Here is a 17,564-nt window from a genome sequence, read left to right as displayed (position 1 = left end):
CAGCCTATAGAAACACTCCAAACTACAAGAAAGGTGTTTCAGATGCTTTATGTGATTTTCCAAGTCATATCAGCAGTTGGGCAACAAACATTACAAAGAGAAGTAGAATCTCCCTCTCCCTCTCTTTCTTTTTCTCTCTCCCCCTTTCTTTGTTCTTCCTATCCAGCTGTAGGCTTCCACTGCATGAACCTCTTTTATTTTCTCAGTGTGTTCCTCGTGCTACCAACCATTTCACTGTCTGCCACTAGCGGAAATGCTGACACATGAAAATAAGTGGTTTGCTTACATTTCTGTGCCAAGGATTACAGAGGTTTAGTTCATGCTCTGTATCCCACCCATAACTACATCACAGCAGAAACTATTGGAAAGAGTGCTTAAATTTCCTTGGCTTCCATACCCTATTGTCTATGGAGGCTCTGTTCCCTCTCCACTGTCACTATGATGTTTCAGCAAAGGGAAGGGGATCCAGACACGGCCAAACAGAGGAAGTTTAGACATGAAGTATCTGTCAAACCAAAAGCATTTCGCAAACACCTCCCACTGTCTAAGAAGACCCATAACAGTGGCCCAAGGGGGCATAAAGATGGCACCCATGAACACCCATGTGCTTTAAAGGTATAGCACGTATACAGCCTTATTTTCACATATTTCCAATCTTACAATTCAGTTCTCCAGGTTTCCATGTCAGTTTTGCGATTTTTTAAAAAATCCTCATGTAAATTCATCAAGAGTATTTCTCCCAGTATAATTTTTTTTTGCCAGTGTACAGATTTTGGCAAAACAATTTCCCCTAATACAATACTTTTAAATGTTATTTGTACTAATACTGTATATGCATTTTTATGCACACTTTACCCTAGCAGTCACATTTTGGGGTGTGTGTGTGTTACACATTACTTGGCTGGAAAAACCCCATTACAAAATTTGGAGGAACGGCAGATTTTGAAGATTGGTTGTATTTCGGTACTGTTTTGAAAAGTTGTCGAAAGAATGTAGGCTCACCTTTCAATAGGAACTGAATCAAAATCCCCCCTCCCATATCCCTAATCCAGGCAACAAGAGCCCTTGTCAACACCATTCAAGGGCACACTCCAGCTGGGCAAAAACCCTGGAGGAGAGTGTGGAGCAGGACTGTGACTTGGGAGGAGGCGTGACATGAGGCTACACCCAAGAGCAGGCATCTCCAAACTGCGGTCCTCCATATGTTTTGGCCTACAACTCCCATGATCCCTAGCTAAGAGGACCAGTGGTCAGAGATAATGGGATTGTAGTCCAAAACATCTGGAGGGCCGAAGTTTGGGGATGCCTGCCCAAGAGTGTAGGAAGTGCTTAAAAAGGTAAAGGTAAAGGGACCCCTGACCGTTAGGTCCAGTCGCGGACGACTCTGGGGTTGTGGCGCTCATCTCGCTTTACTGGCTGAGGGAGCTCAATCCACAGTGGCCTGGAGCTTCTGGGTCATGTGGCCAGCATGACTAAGCCGCTTCTGGCAAACCAGAGCAGCGCACGGAAACGCCGTTTACCTTCCCGCCGGAGCAGTACCTATTTATCTACTTGCACTAGACATGCTTTCAAACTGCTAGGTGGGCAGGAGCAGGGACCGAGCAACGGGAGCTCACTCCTTCGTGGGGATTTGAACCGCCGACCTTCTGATCAGCAAGCCCACCTCTGACCTAGTTAGTTCTCCCTAATACTACCACTGCCATCACTGCCACTGCTTTGGGGGGAAGCGGGTGAAGGAGGGGAAAAGCCTTCAGTCATTCACTTTGTGTGGTGATGGCAAAGGTGGTAGCAGTGCTGAACAGGACTCTTTGTTGCATTTGTTTACCTTGGAGGCCGGACACTGTACGGTTTCAGTACAGAAACTTCATCCAGCCATATTTATTTTTAATGGAGTGCTGAATCTCAGCAGGGCTGCTCCCATTTCTCTGCAGAGACACCCTGTCATCTTGCAAACCCTCTGTGTTTTGTTTTGGTTTTGTAATCCATTCTTTTTGAGGTTGTGTACTCCCTCTTACCTGTGCTGGAATGCACAGGCAAACTTCCTTTTTTTAAAGGGGACCAACAGGGGCAAGTCTATCCCGCCCCATCTGCTCTATTATGTGCAGCTGGGATGCCAGGTCTTTGTGGCTGTGGGTGTACACCGGGCAAAGGCTAAAATGCGGTTGGAACACAATACTTAGGCTGATTCGGAAGAAAAGGCTCAGTGCAATGCGAGCTTATGGTTTTTTTTTAATGCTATGTAAAAATGTAGAGTGGTTTTTAAATAAAAAGCAAACCCACTTCCCTAAGTGTGTGTGTTAGCCTAGTGAAACAGAAACCTGCTCCTAGTTTTTGCTCTAGCCTAACTCAGGCATCTTGCAATCTTATCCTAAAAGTTCCTATTACACTTTAAAAACCCAACTGCTCAGCAGCAAAGGGAAGGAGTTGAGCTGAGGAATGTTTCCTTGCTGCTTTGTTTCACAGGGCGTTGCCTTCGATGGCCTTTTGTTACAAGGCAGACTTTGGTCACTCTCCCATCCCTTCCTCAGGAAGAGACTGTGAACCCCTCCAGATTTATGCTGCTGGAATCTCACCCAGGTCCCCCAGTAGCAAAAAGCTCAGGTTCTGAGCTTCCTGCCACTGCTGCACCGGCCAGCAACTTTGGAGGTAATATAACTGCAAGTTCCAACCAAATTTCCTCAGGGCTCCATGACAGAAAAAGATCCTATACCGATTGAGATTGAATCCTGACAGGTCAGAAGTACTGTTTGTGGGGGACAGGAGGCGGGCAGGTGTGGAGGACTCCCTGGTCCTAAACGGGGTAACTGTGCCCCTGAAGGACCAGGTGCGCAGCCTGGGAGTCATTTTGGACTCACAGCTGTCCATGGAGGCGCAGGTCAATTCTGTGTCCAGGGCAGCTGTCTATAAGCCCCATCTGTTACGCAGGCTGAGACCCTACCTGCCTGCGAACTGCCTCACCAGAGTGGTGCATGCTCTGGTTATCTCTCGCTTGGATTACTGCAATGCGCTCTACGTGGGGCTACCTTTGAAGGTGATCCGGAAACTACAACTAATTCAGAATGCGGCAGCTAGACTGGTGACTGGGAGCGGCTGCCGAGACCACATAACACTGGTCTTGAAAGACCTACATTGGCTCCCAGTACATTTCCGAGCACAATTCAAAGTGTTGGTGCTGACCTTTAAAGCCCTAAACGGCCTCGGTCCAGTATACCTGAAGGAGCGTCTCCACCCCCATCGTTCTGCCTGGACACTGAGGTCCAGCGCCAAGGGCCTTCTGCCGGTTCCCTCGCTGCGAGAAGCCAAGTTACAGGGAACAAGGCAGAGGGCCTTCTCGGTGGTGGCGCCCGCCCTGTGGAACCCCCTCCCATCAGAGGTCAGAGAGATAAACAACTACCTGACATTTAGAAAATACCTAAAGGCAGCCCTGTTTAGGGAGGTTTTTAATCTGTGATATTTGATGTATTTTAATGTTTGTTGGAAGCCGCCCAGAGTGGCAGGGGAAGCCCAGCCAGATGGGTGGGGTATAAATAAATTACTACTACTACTACTACTACTACTACTACAAGAATGACCTCTTATATGGCCACCTCTAGCACTGTCATAAAGAACTGTTAACCACCCACTGGCATCATGAATGAAGGCAGCCCTGTGGTGGATAGGGATGGATGAATCTATTTTGCTACCTCTCAGTTTCCAATTTTAAGTTCACTTCTCTACAATCATAAGCTCAGTTCTGCATTAATAAATTTTTTAAAAGTCCTCATGAAAATCCAACAGCATCTTAAGCATCCATTTCTCCTAATACAGGAATTTATGAATGCAGGTTTGTCTAATATAATGCATTTTTGTATGTTACCCTCACTAATATATGCATTTTTATTCACGCTTTCCCATAATGCTTTCACATGTTGTTATAGAACTGCATTGCAAAATTCAAGAAGTGCAAACTCGGAAGCATATTTTGATTCTCGTATTGTTCTGGGACATGCAAATTAGGTGGGTTTGCATAAAATTGTGAACCAGACCAAAATTCCCCCTCACTTTCTCCAATGATGGGTAACATCCTATAGTGAATTTAGCATTGCTCCTGCAAATGTCTGACTTTCTCCAGACCTGACCAGAAAGTTAAAAACAAACAAACCAAAAACTCCTGTGCTGTGTGGAACCATTGAAAATGCCTTTACAGGGAATATTGTTTGTGACACACACAGTAGTCTTTTATTTCTTCATTGCTAGACTATGAGAAATCTAAAATGTGCACACCTGAATACCTGCAGATGGGAAGTGCCAAGTTTTGTTTTTCTCTTCTGAAGAGGCAGCAACACTTAAAAGACAATGGTTTGGTCCCCTCTGATGTGTTTTCATTTTATTGAAATGCAATTGGGATGGAGGTGAAGAGGGCCTTACTTGCCCCTCATCAGATCAAGACAACTCCCATGCAATTTCGTTTAATGGTGTTTTATGGGTTATCATTGAACACCTCCCTGGATTTTATAACGTGGCAGCACAGAAAAACTTTCATAAATACCGTATTTTTCGCTCCATAGGACGCACCTGACCATAGGACGCACCTAGTTTTTAGAGTAGGAAAACAAGAAAAAAATATTTTGCTTTGTCCTAGGCATAGCAGCCAACTCCTAGGGGCCTTTGCCCCCCCCATTAAATATTTGAGGAAGCTTCTTTTGCAAAGGGGGAAAGCTCCATTTTTTTTGAGGATCAGCTCAAAGTTGTGCAGCTTTTTTTGCAAATGGGAAAAGCCCCGGTTTTTTTGGGGGGGGGTCACCTCACAGTTGTGCATCTTTTTTGCAAAGGGGGAAAGCTCCATTTTTGAGGATCAGCTCAAAGTTGTTGAGCTTACCTTGCAAAGGGGAAAAAATCCTGTTCTGCAGCTTCTCTAGGAAAGGAAAGGGACCCATTTCTACAGTTTCCAGACAGATAATCTAATCAGCCAGTCACATGTAGCTGGGGAAACAAGCAACCTCTCTCTGCAGACAACAATTGAGGCCTGGGCAAGGGCTCCCTTATCTCACTCCCCGATCTCTTGCAATCAGCTGCTGAGCGGGTCCTTTCAACACTTGTTAGCCTTTAGCTCTTTCTTTAAAAAAAAAAGCACGATCTGCCTTTAGTCCCTCGGCAATTCGGTTCCAGGGACCATGCACTCGCTCCATAAAACACACAGACACCTCCTCTTACTTTTTAGGAGGAAAAAAGTGCGTCTTATGGAGCAAAAAATACGGTAAACTCAGTTGTCAACATTGGTGGAACTCTCTATCAAACTGGCTAGAGATTTGCACACGTGCATAAAGGCTTCCATCTTAACTAACTCCTCAAGGATTCTGTCAGACATTTCTGAAGGAAATGGTAAAAAAGACTGCTATACCTCAACTACACTGCAGATATCTGTGGCCATAAACAGCAGCAGCCTAAGCTTGCGCCCTATGTGGACATGTAACTTCAGAGCTGATGACAGAAGCCTTTGCTCTATAAATACCCAGCTATCCCATAGCACTTACCCTGTAATTTTCCTGCCATCCCTGTAACTACCCCATCTTTTCCAACCTATGAATACTGCTCCTCCTCAGGCATTTGCCCTATAAATTCACTAGAATTACAGAGCTTCTCCACATGTTCTCCTACTGGGGACATGGCCTACAATTGCCAGCTCTGCTGGAATGTAGCCTACAGCAATTGGCTCGTCTCTAGGGCTGAATCCACATTTTAGTCCTGCTTCAAGGAGACCCCTTGAAAACAATGGACTTAAAAATTAGCTACTGATTTCAACGGGCCCACTCTTAGCATGGCTGAGTCTGGAGCCAAACCCAGGTATCAAGCTTGTAATGTTTTGTTGTTGGGAATTTTCACTTGTACGAAGCTTTGATGCACGGTACTAATTTGGGCCAGGGGTGAAGAAGTGGAACTGAATGAACACTGCCATGCGGGATTTGCATTTAGCTCTACCAACCAATGGAGATTGTTGGCTCACGAGTCTTGATTGGGATTTCTATCTGGAAATGCTTAATACTTTAACTCCCTTCAGTTATGTCATCACAGAAGGATTTGTCTGGCAGCCTTGTGGGATCACATAGAAAAGACAGAGATGGAGAATGAGAGAGAGAGAGAGAGAGAGAGAGAGAGAGAGAGAGAAGAGAGAGAAGAGAACTAGATTGTGTGCTTTCATGGCAATGGGTTGAGAATTTATTTGAGCTGGTTGATCCAAACTGCCATGGGATCTATGAAGTGCTACAGGTGGAACTCGGAAAATTAGAATATCGTTGAAAAGTGCATTTATTTCAGTAATGCAACTTAAAAGGTGAAACCAATATATGAGATAGATGCATGACATGCAAAGCAAGATATGTCAAGCCTTTATTTGTTGTAATTGTAATTATTTGTCGTTAGGCGGGTCAATTATAAATGGAATGTAATTAATGAAATGTAATAGCGATGTTTATTTTTGTAACTATTTGTTTTATTACTGTGGAATTTCCAAAGGAAAGCATTTGTAAAAAATTAAAAGAAAAATTAAAAATAGTAAGTTGCATTACTGAAATAAATGCACTTTTCGACAATATTCTAATTTTCCGAGTTTCACCTGTACATGCTAGATTTAATGGAAGTTTGATTGCTCAACACGAGCACCTGGTTTTATGGAGCTTGTCTGTTCCCAAAGGACAGTCTGTAGTTAGCTTCCTTAAAGAGACCTTAAAGCCCAAAATTAATGAATGAATGAAATCCATTTGTATGGCGGTATGCACTTCTGCATACAGGACTTTAACGGCCTCTCAGTTTTGCAACTAATGGATGGCTCCTCATGGTCTTAATGCCACCCCAGGTTGTCAACTGTATTATGTAGTGTCTGGTGTGTCTCTTTCGAAAGAAAATGACTGGTGCTTGATTACTCTGCACAGTACCAGACCATAGATCCCCATAGACGATGCTCTGCTGAAAGACTTCAAAGTCTGCTTGGAAGTAAAACACCGCAGGCCACTAGCCTTTGAGGGGGGTTCCTTCCTAGTCAAATCCCAGAAGAAATAAACTACCTGGAGAACTTCAGTTATTGGGAAGTATATAAATGCAGTAAGCACCTAAATTTCTTTTTGACCTGACCAGTGTGTTGGTGGTGTTGTCAACCCCAAATACTCAGTACTCAAATCCATGGGAGGTAATGAAAGAACAGTAAAATTAAAAGAGATACTTTGAGGTTTGCTTTATTTGCCTTCTGGTCTTTTCAGAGCACATTCTATGCTTCCTCTGCCCTCATCCAACAGCCATGAGGGCCAGAAACATATTTGTTAACAGAAGATACTGCACCATGGGATCATATCCTGTACACCCCTGATTTCTGTTAGTATTTGCTAGTGTGGACAATCTTGCCTCTGCTGTGGGGCAACTGCAGAGTCACTTTGAGAAATGCTACTGATATTCAATCTTCACAATCATCCTATCGTCTGCTGTACAAAACTTCACTATGTTATTCACCCAGGGCTAAACAGTGGCACCGAGCTACATGTTATGCCTATGCCACAGTTGCTTAGAAGTCTGCTTTTGCCAACTTTAATAAGAACATTATCCTAAATAGGTCTGGGTACAGATTTCTTTGTGTAAGATAACAGCAGCACACCTGCAGAAACCTCTTTGGCCACCAAAGGAACAATTTCAAGTGTGTCTTTAGCCTAGACCCTTTATGATGGGTGGGTGGGGTGGCTATTGCGTGGCTTTCCATCGTTCTGCCCGGACACTGAGGTCCAGCGCCGAGGGCCTTCTGGCGGTTCCCTCACTACGAGAAGCCAAGTTACAGGGAACCAGGCAGAGGGCCTTCTCGGTTGTGGCGCCCACCCTGTGGAATGCCCTCCCACCAGAGGTCAACGAGAATAACAATTACCAGACCTTTAGAAGGCATCTCAAGGCAGCCCTGTTTAGGGAAGCTTTTAATGCTTGATGGATTTCTGTGTTTTAATGTTTTGTTGGAAGCCGCCCAGAGTGGCTGGGGGAACCCGGCCAGATGGGCGGGGTATAAATAATAAATTATTATTATAGTATTATTATTCCCAGATCAGCAAAACAGGGTAAGGACATCAGCATGGCTGTGCATTACAAATGGGGTGCTTAGAGGCTATTTGCATCTTCTCTTCACCCCGAAGTGATTCTCAGTGTTGTTGTCTAAAGGAGACAATGAAAGAAAAGTAGAGAGTGGGGAAATATACAAAGCAGAAACATAACGGAGGCAGAAACAGGTATCAGTGGAAGTGACATTGTCCGAAATCAAAGACGTTTGTTTGAGTGGGGAAAGGGGCACATGCCTTTTGGCATGTCAGCAGAGAGCAGAGGTTGCAAGCAGGTCTCCAGATGCATAGAGAACAGAGAAACAAAAGTCTTGCAGAGCAAGGAAGAAATTCAGAAGGCAAGGCGGAGAGATGAAGCCAGAGATTTGATGCTCCATAAAGTTTCTGGGCAGCAGAAGAAAGAAGGCACCAGACGCTCCTCCTGTTTCAGTCAAGCTTCTGCTAACAATCTTCTAGGACTCCTATGCTTGGACTACTTTTATGCTCCTACTGTGCACTGCATTCACACACTCTTTAGCTCCCTTTGGAACTTAAATCTGCACAAATGTATGGATCCGATTGCACAAGTTCTGCTAGGACAGCCAAGGCATCCCAGGATTATGTTAGACTGGGCTTCCACCACAGACCTTGGCCGCAGAAATGCCTGAGGGGAGAACCTGTCTGCTCACTTGAGCTCAGTTTCCTTAGTGTAAACGTTGCCTGGCCCATTGGAGTTTGAGATATGGCTATATCGTATGGAAATCCTATTGAATTTGTAACCTGCAAGCTGTCTTCGTTTTGCTTTTTTTGGCTCTCTCTTTTGCACACCACCAATCAGCAGCTAATGATGACACTGGCCATTTGCCCAAACCCCTGTATAGATACCATTACTTGTAGTAAAAAGGTCTCCACACCTGAGGCTCAATTCCAGCATTCTTGGTGGAATAAGAAGGCCTTGGAGCTTGGAAGACTCCTTTTGCTCTCGGCGACAAAATTCTGGAAGGGTATTCAAAAGGCGGCTCCTGCGATGCTTCCATGCTTGTTTGGACATTCTGAGGGGCAAGCGCAGTCCCGGGTGACGGGGCGAAAGGAGCAGGATATGGTCTGCCCTGGCTGAACTGGGCAAGTGGATGAAAAACAGGAGAAGGGGGCAAGGGAGATGTTGGGCAAGAGGCCTGTCTCATATACATGGGCTCAGCAACCACAGGCTTGGGCGGTGGTGCCCCTTTTGGTAAGGACCTCACGGGGTCTTTGGCTGGGGAAAGGATGAACAAGGAGGACTGAAGCTGGTAAGGCTGCTGCTTGGAGATCTCCAGCTCCTTTTTGGAAATCTCGCTCTCCGACATGTTGCTGTTGTACAAAGGCAGAGGAGGAGCTTTGGGAGATCTGGCCGGACTTTTGGGAGGGGCCTGGAATGTGACTGGGGAGAGATGAGTTTCTGAAGCATATTTCCAGGAGGGAGGGAGGGACATGGTAGGAGAAGGTGACCTGCCTATGTCTGGGTGCGATGGAGACTCAATGACATACTTCTGCATCCTCGACTGCCTTCTGGCAAATAGTTCTGCCCCCTTTCCTCTCGCCTCTGATAGGCTTTGGTTGGATTTGATCATCGGCTTGGGTTGTATTCTCGGTGACCTTAAACAAGAAGACCACTCTGGGGCATTATCTGCAGGAGCCTGGGCTGGTCCTTCTATTGATCTGTTTTCAGGCAGAAAGTTAGAGGCCTCTGCGCCCAGAGCAAATGGCTCCTCTTCCAGACTCGATGCTCCTCCTTGTCCTCTCCCCTTTTTCTTGTTATCTGCTCTCTGGACTAAATTCAAGAGATCTGGATTAGGAGCCACTTTGGGCTTCTCGACAAAGGTGAACATGGACTTCTTTGTTGCTCTGCGGGCTACAGACTCCTCCAGAAGGCCTGTTTTGGTTGCTGGTGTCTCCCTGTCCTCCCCTCCAGGAAGAGGCCTTGGTCCGCTGTCCACATACGTAGCCTCATGGGGAACAGGAGCTTTCTGTTCTTCAGTAGGATACAGCGCTGAGTAGGCTGGAGGTGACCTGACCCTAGTTACTGGAGGAGGGCTGGAAAACGTCTCTGCATAGGTGGGTGGAGGAGGAAACTCAGCCACAGGACTCTTCTCTGCTGGCGCCTGAGCTGCAGCCAGCAGTCGAGTCCCAAATGGTCTTGCAGTTCGGTTCTTCACAGGCAATGGTTTAGACAAAGTCAGGCGTACTTCACAGTACTGCTTATTAGTGTGTGTCACGGTCTCGCTGGGCTGCCTGTCGGTAGCTAGCATGGGTTTCTCTTCCTCAGCAGCAGGCAAAACATCCTTGTCCTCAAAGATCGGTACATCTGGCTCCTTGCTGAGAATCTCTCCATTCTCCTTCCTGTCAATCACTGGTTCACTCATTGGCTTGTCAAGAAAAATATTGTTTTCCTGATCGAGAACAGGTGCATACGGCGCCTTGTCAGGGATGTTGTTGTTGTTATTCTTGCTGTCAATATTTGGCAAATATGGTTCTTTATCGAGAACATTGTTTTCCCTGTCTGTATGCAGTACGCATGGCGCCTGTTCAAGAATGGTGCTGTTATTCTCCCTGTCAGCGACAGGGACAGCATCAAAAATAGGCAGAATTTTTTCCGTATTGTCAACAACTGGCACTTGCTCAGTAACTAGTGCCTTTTCAAACTCGTTGGCGATAAGTTCATGCATTCCATTGGTGGAGGCTGTCCCCGTAGTTTCCTTCAGGTACACGCTGAGAGGGATTTGCTCAAAGTCTTCAGCTGGGATTTCCTCAGAGGACAATGTGGGGTGGATTGTGGAAATGGCCTCCTCGCTTCTTATTTTATGCCTTTGAGAGCCCTGTGTGTTACCTAGAGTCTGCTCCAGAGCCAGGCTTTTCTCGTATTTTTCCATGCTGCCTTTTTGCCCCAACTCAGAGTTCTTGGCACAGGATAATCCTTCCGAAGCTCCGATGTCTATTGAGGCCTGCTTCAAATGGGGCTCTTTCCCATGTCTTGGGCTGCTTTGGTGCTTATGACTAGCTCTGGGGGTGCGATCAGCCCCTGCTTGCTTGGCGCTTGTTGTCTTGGGGGCTTCTAAGGTAAAAGCATTCACCCGCTGCTTGCGGCGGTGAAACAGAAGGACCCCTTTGGAGTTGGAGCTGGGTGGGGTTGTCAGCTGAGCAGCAATTCTCTGGCTCCTGGCTTTCGCTTCCTTCAGCTCCTTCTCAGAAAGGCTGGCACTTCTTGAAACGTCTGAGGAAGAGAAAGGATACAGAGGACAGTGTTAACTCAAGAATCAAAGGGGTCCCAGAAAACACACCTACACACGACACATCTACCCAACTGGAATTTGATTAATTTAAACTAAAACTTGTTGGTCATGACCCGGGGGGGGGGGACTACCTGTATCTGCATGCAAAGCATATTCAGAAAGCAGTAACTCAAAGCCAACAAAATCACAAGCCACAGAGGTAAATATTTGTCAAGGCTTTTTTTTTTTTTAAGATGCTAATGTATTCCGGCAGATAACTGCCATTGATACTAAGTTGTAATCATAACATAGAATTAAAACATGACCTACTAGTCACAGTTGGCCAAAATGAATATGGTTGTCATTGCTTTAAATACCAGTAATAGCTGCATAATTATTGATATTATTAATAAAAAGTGGACAGCAGTACTCTGTTGTATGCTCTGAATACCAGTTGCTGGGGGACAACAGTAAGATTCGTTGCACTAGGCCAATAGAGCGCTTTTAACTCACTTTAATTGCTCTAGCCTAAATTTCTGGTATGCACTTGAATTCCATAAAATACTGGCAGCCTGGAGGCAGGCTTTTTCATTCCTGCAGAATGATTGCTAGTTATGCTGCAGGTGGCCAAAAAAAAAAAAGAGTTTAGAATACAGAAGCCTTGTCGCCTATCCATGGATGCAGAAATACTGGGTTTTGATGATGCTCTTCGGAATACTGTAAACTTCACCATGACCCACTGTGTCAGAGGGCAGAAAATGCTGGGGTGTTTTTTTCAAGTGCATTTCAGAATGTTTAGAAATTTTAGAAATTTTGGGGACTGGGTTTCTAAATGGGTTTGAGAAGGAATAAAGAAAGCAACAAACAAGAGCAGCAAAAACGAGAGCAACAATAACAGTCCACATTGTTTTTCTTCCACTTTTCAGAAAATTCAGCTTAAGCACTATATGAATGTTTTATGTATTCCTACTATACATCATGTGCCACGCCTTATAGGTTATATAAGCATCAAAAATCTGTCTTATAAATATATCAGATATAGAGCAAGGGTCCACAGGACAGGATACATATGATTTTCAGGTAAATGCCAACCAAAATAAATTTAAGCTATTCTGGCCTTTCCTATCAATGAGGTTTAATGTAATTAAAGCAGACATACAACAGAGTGGGCAGTCATCCCATTATTTGGGAGGGCTTGGAAGTTAATCATTGATTGCAAGAATCGGGAACGATCTCCTCATCCCAACCTTGCATACAATTTTTTCACTCTCCTTAGTGAATTATGTGGACCTTCCCTCACACCACAAGTTCCTACTCCCAGGACCATTGCATACGTGTATAACTGCCTGCCAGCAAAGACATTCTAATGCTTTTTCTTTTTTACAATGGAAAAATCCCAGGCATTCTACTCTCTTCATATTCAAGATCAATTTTTGCAAGAAAATGCAAGGAAAAAAAGTCACTGGGAGATCGTGTCCCTGTTTCATACGTAGCTTTGCTTTGTGATTGTAAATGACTGCATGCAAAAGGAATTTATTGAAAGACTTCAAATGGTTTCAGGTTGCAGTTCACTTGGTTTCAAACACCCTGTACAAACATGCTCCAAGCAGGAAGTTGGCCAGCTCGAAACTGTCTCACAGGTCTCCCCTTTTCTACAGAGGCTTGGCTAAGCACAATGCGGCGGGTTATCAATTTTTTTTAGAAAAACAAACAATTGTCTCTGAACACTGCTGGAGGCTCACCTCTTGCACAGCAGATGCACAGTGCCGGCCTAATAATTTTGTTTGAACCTAAACACAAGATGGCAGCGTCTGATAATAAATTTTCATCATTTGGGGCCTTTCTGTATGACTCCTAACCAATAAGGGATCCAGCTAATTAGCCAACGGCTTCCTAGAATAGAGCCCACTTAGCATCTCATAAAAGCGTGAAATATAGGCCACTTGGGTTCCTCCTAACTCACCTTAACTGCCTAGGGGAGGTGGGGAGCTGCCAGCTTTTAAAAACTGTCTGGCCATGGGTCATGGCAAAAGTGGCTATTAGCAACGTTCCAGAGAGGATGTGGAAGGACACAGAATGCATTTTCTCTGGGTGAGCCATTTCCTATGAGCAACTTTTCTGAAACTCCCATGATTTCATACATCTGGCAAGAGGAAACATCGGAGACAAAGGGCAGTTATAAAAAGTTTACAGGCAAACTGCTGACATTCCTACTGAGGACGGTGGCACGAGGGAGAAGCAGGGTGGCTTGCCCAGGCAAAGGATTCTTCCAGTTAGTTCCCCGTTAGGCTTTCTGGCTCACAGCTGGGGTCAGAATCATGCTACTTGTTGGCGTCTAGTGAGGGCCCTGTGAAGTTTCTTTGAACAGAAGGTGACATATTCAATTATTTCAGATTAGGTGGACCACTATACGAGGGAATCGATGTAAGTAAGTAAGTAAACTTTAATACGGTCAAAGACCAGCAAAGGGAATCGATGTTAAAACATGCCTTCCACAAATAGGCTGCATATACACCGTACCTTTCAAGCACATTTAAAGCCCTAAACGGCCTCGGTCCTGTATACCTGAAGGAGCGTCTCCACCCCCACCGTTCAGCCCGGACACTGAGGTCCAGCACCGAGGGCCTTCTGGCGGTTCCCTCATTGCGAGAAGTGAGCTTACAGGGAACCAGACAGAGGGCCTTCTCGGTAGTGGCACCCGCCCTGTGGAACGCCCTCCTAGCAGATGTCAAGGCAATAAGTAACTATCCTACTTTCAGAAGACAGCTGAAGGCGGCCCTGTTTAGGGAAGTTTTTAATGTTTGATGCTGTACTGTTTTTAATATTCGGTTGGAAGCCGCCCAGAGTGGCTGGGGAAACCCAGCCAGATGGGCGGGGTATAAATAATAAATTATTATTATTATTTAAAGGACACAGATCATAGAGTTGGACGGGACCACAAGGATCATATAGTTGGGAATCTTTTGCCCAACATGGGGCTTGAACCCACGACCCTGAGATTAAGAATCTCATGCTCTACCGATGACTTCCCCCAGAGAATCCTGGGGACTGGTTGGTTAAGGGTGCTGAAAACTGTCGGTCTGTGAGGGGAAAACTACAGTTTCCAGGATTCTTTTTTTGGGGGGGAAGAGAGTCATATCCTTTAACTGCATGGTGTGTAGGCACCCTTTATTAGATTATTCTGACTGCAGCAAGGGCAGTGTTGTTTGTGGAGAATCAACACTTTTGTTAATAGGGATGCCAGCTCCTTCCTTCATAAGGAATGTAATGAGAAAGTAGGACCCTAGCCCAGACAGAGGACAGAGAGTGATTTACACACACAAACAAAGGAGGGAGACGAGAAAAAAGGGTGAATGTAGAGGATAGGAGGATAGGAAGCAGAGGATAGGAAAGAAGACTCAAAGGACCACTGAAGGAAAGAAAAAGAAGAGCGAAGAAAGCCAGGACATTGTGTCTCTCTTTCAGGTGCCCCAAGGGTCACATAATATCTTGGAACTTGCATCTCAAAGTCTTGGGTTCTGTGACTGATGTCTACCCTCAAAGTTCATAGCCGGAGGTGAGCAAAGTCAGTGCCTGGCAATGGTTGCTGCCCTCTTTTAATATATCCTGAATCATTGATTGCAGGGTGATAATGATGATGAATTTCACTTATGAATTGCTTTCTATGAAGCATCGCAGAGTGATTTCACAATACAATAAAAGCACATATAAAACAACGGTATCTATTTAAAAAGCTATTTTATATATATATACACCATCCCCCTCGAACCAAGCAGAATGTTGGCAAATAGAAATGTGAAACTGTGATAGGAAGGTGGAATTTTTGTGCTCTCATAAAAGGCTGACATTTTCTCTCATTAGTTAGCATTCTCATAATACAAACACTGTAAATGCCTTCTTTGGGATACCCAGCCAGATGGGCAGGGTATAAATAATCTACTATTATTATTATTATTATTATTATTATTATTATTATTATTATTATTTCCAAGGTGTTGACACAACAGAAAGAGAAGAGGAAACTTCCATAAAACATTTCATGCAGACTTTGCAGATCCCAAAAGATTCAACTGTTGTTGTAAGTTCAGGGGTTTAAGCAGGAGAGGGTTAATAATGGGGTAACAAGCACCACTTCAGTTGGACAAAACTTCTGGGCAGGTCTGCCTATACCAGGGGTTGGCAAGGCTTACCCGGCACGGGCCGGATCACTCCCTTGGAGATCCTCCCTGGGCTGGGCTGGTGCAGTGCGACGCCGGAAATCACGTCTGCTCAGACGCCAAAAATTGTGCCTGCGCAGAAGCAATTTTCAATGTCTGGGCATGCGCAGAAGCGATTTCCAGCACCCCAGACATGCGCAGATGCAATTTCCGGCATCTGGGCATACGCAGAAGCAATTTCTGGAGCCGCGAAAGAGGGTCCCTGCGCTGCGCCGCACTGCACCGGTTTAGCACAGCGCACGGGGGCTCGCCGAGCGGGCGGCTTGGTTCGGGGGCGGCTCATGGGCTTTAGGTTGCCAACCTCTGGCCTATACATTCCTTTTGTTGGGGAGATTTCTAACTAAGTGGCCAGGAGATGATCTCTCTTGGTTCCTAAGGAAATAAAGCTGGAAGTTCCTGGATGTTTAGTGACATGCCTTGCACGCTTCCCATTTAAGGATGATGCCAGGAAGATATGAGTGAAAAGAAACAAAAGAAGCTGCAGTTTTAGCACCATACTAAAGGTGTCATTAGAAAGCCTGTCACTGTCGGTTAATAGCCTATGTAGGGAGAGGGTGAGGGATTTTCATGTGGACTGAGGGAGTTAAATCATTTCATTCGCTGCCTCTTCCCCAGAGCAGTAAGCTGTAAACCAGTGTGGTGTAGTGGTTAGAGTGTTAGACTAACGCCTGGGAGACTAGGGTTCAAATCCTCACTTAGCCATGAAGCTCACTGGCTCACCATGGTTCAATCCCCACAGAATTATTATGGCCACTTTGAGCTCCTTTGAGGGAAAGTAGAATGTAAATATAAATAAATAAACCACAAGAGTGGGTTTGACCACCCCAATTCTCACTTACAAACCCTTGTGTGTGTGCACACACACTGAGGGAATCACAGCATGATGTGACTGATTTATTTATTTTCTCTTTTTGACACCAACGCCAAAATTGTTGGTATTACGGAGGAGGAAAGTTTACTTGGAAGCTGGATCAGGCCCTTGGACTGAGGGTTAGCCACCCATGTTCTGTGGAAACCAAACTCAGGAAAGCATTGCCCCTGGAACTTCCACAACCATACGCCTTTAACACAAGCCTTCAAGCAGTCTTCATGCTCTATAAGGCAGATCTAGGGCTTGCCTATCAGGTCGGCGGTTTGAATCCCCGTAACGGGGTGAGCTCCCGTTGCTTGGTCCCAGCTCCTGCCAACCTAGCAGTTTGAAAGCACGTCAAAGTGCAAGTAGATTAATAGGTACCACTCTGGCAGGAAGGTAAACGGCGTTTCCGTGCGCTGCTCTGGTTCGCCAGAAGCGGCTTAGTCATGCTGGCCACATGACCCGGAAGTTGTATGCCGGCTCCCTCGGCCAGTAAAGTGAGATGAGCGCCGCAACCCCAGAGTCGTTCGCGACTGGACCTAACGGTCAGGGGTCCCTTTACCTTTTTACACCATATATTTAAAACACATCCGCTTCCCCCAGAAAATCATGGGAGCTATAGTTTCCCCCCTCAGGGATATACAATTCCCAGCATCCTTAACAAACTACTGCTCCCAGGATTCTTTGGGGTAAGTCAGGTGCACTGGGTGTGCTTTAATTGTGTGGTGTGGATCTGCCCTAATGACCACTTTAAGCATGGCAAGTTTACTGCATGGATAGCATTTGTGTACAGGAAAAGTGAGTGCACGGCAGACATGGTGTGGTCATGTGTTTAGGTTTCCAAAAGAATATGGAAAACATATTCCTTCCTGACCCCTCTCCTTATTGCTCCCATAGGAGATGCTCACATTAAACACTAGCTGGTTTAGAACCAACCAACAGGAAATCCCACTTCATGCAGCAGAAAGAGACACAATCACAGGAAACAATTGACTCCTGACAGCAAGGCAGAACTAATACAAAACGTATTGATTGGTTTATATGTTTGTAGTCCACCCTTCCATCTAATAGGTCCCCATGGTGGCTAACATCAACTGCAAATCAAATAGAACCTCTTAGGAAACAGAATTAACAAATGACAAAAAGAAATATCAGGCAACCGACACCAAGAGTGGAATATCGATCCTGCATCTTGCAAACTAAA

General features: G+C 45.3%; 1 protein-coding gene across 3 annotated transcripts in view; it reads right to left on the bottom strand.

Moving 5' to 3' along the window:
• SYNPO (synaptopodin) overlaps positions 1 to 17,564 on the bottom strand; it is an 84,559-nt gene that overhangs the window by 8,665 nt on the left and 58,330 nt on the right. For all 3 annotated transcript variants that reach the window (XM_035105671.3, XM_088663164.1, XM_035105674.3), the window contains one exon: positions 8,957 to 11,292. In XM_035105671.3, coding sequence (XP_034961562.3) covers positions 8,957 to 11,292 — 2,336 coding nt within the window. The remainder of the gene's footprint in view (positions 1 to 8,956; positions 11,293 to 17,564) is intronic.

This window comes from Zootoca vivipara, chromosome 2, assembly GCF_965207765.1.
Source record: "Zootoca vivipara chromosome 2, rZooViv2.hap1.1, whole genome shotgun sequence".
Classification (NCBI taxonomy): Eukaryota; Metazoa; Chordata; class Lepidosauria; order Squamata; family Lacertidae; genus Zootoca; species Zootoca vivipara.
Note: the sequence above shows the minus strand (reverse complement) of the source record. Positions and strands in the feature narration are given on the sequence as shown.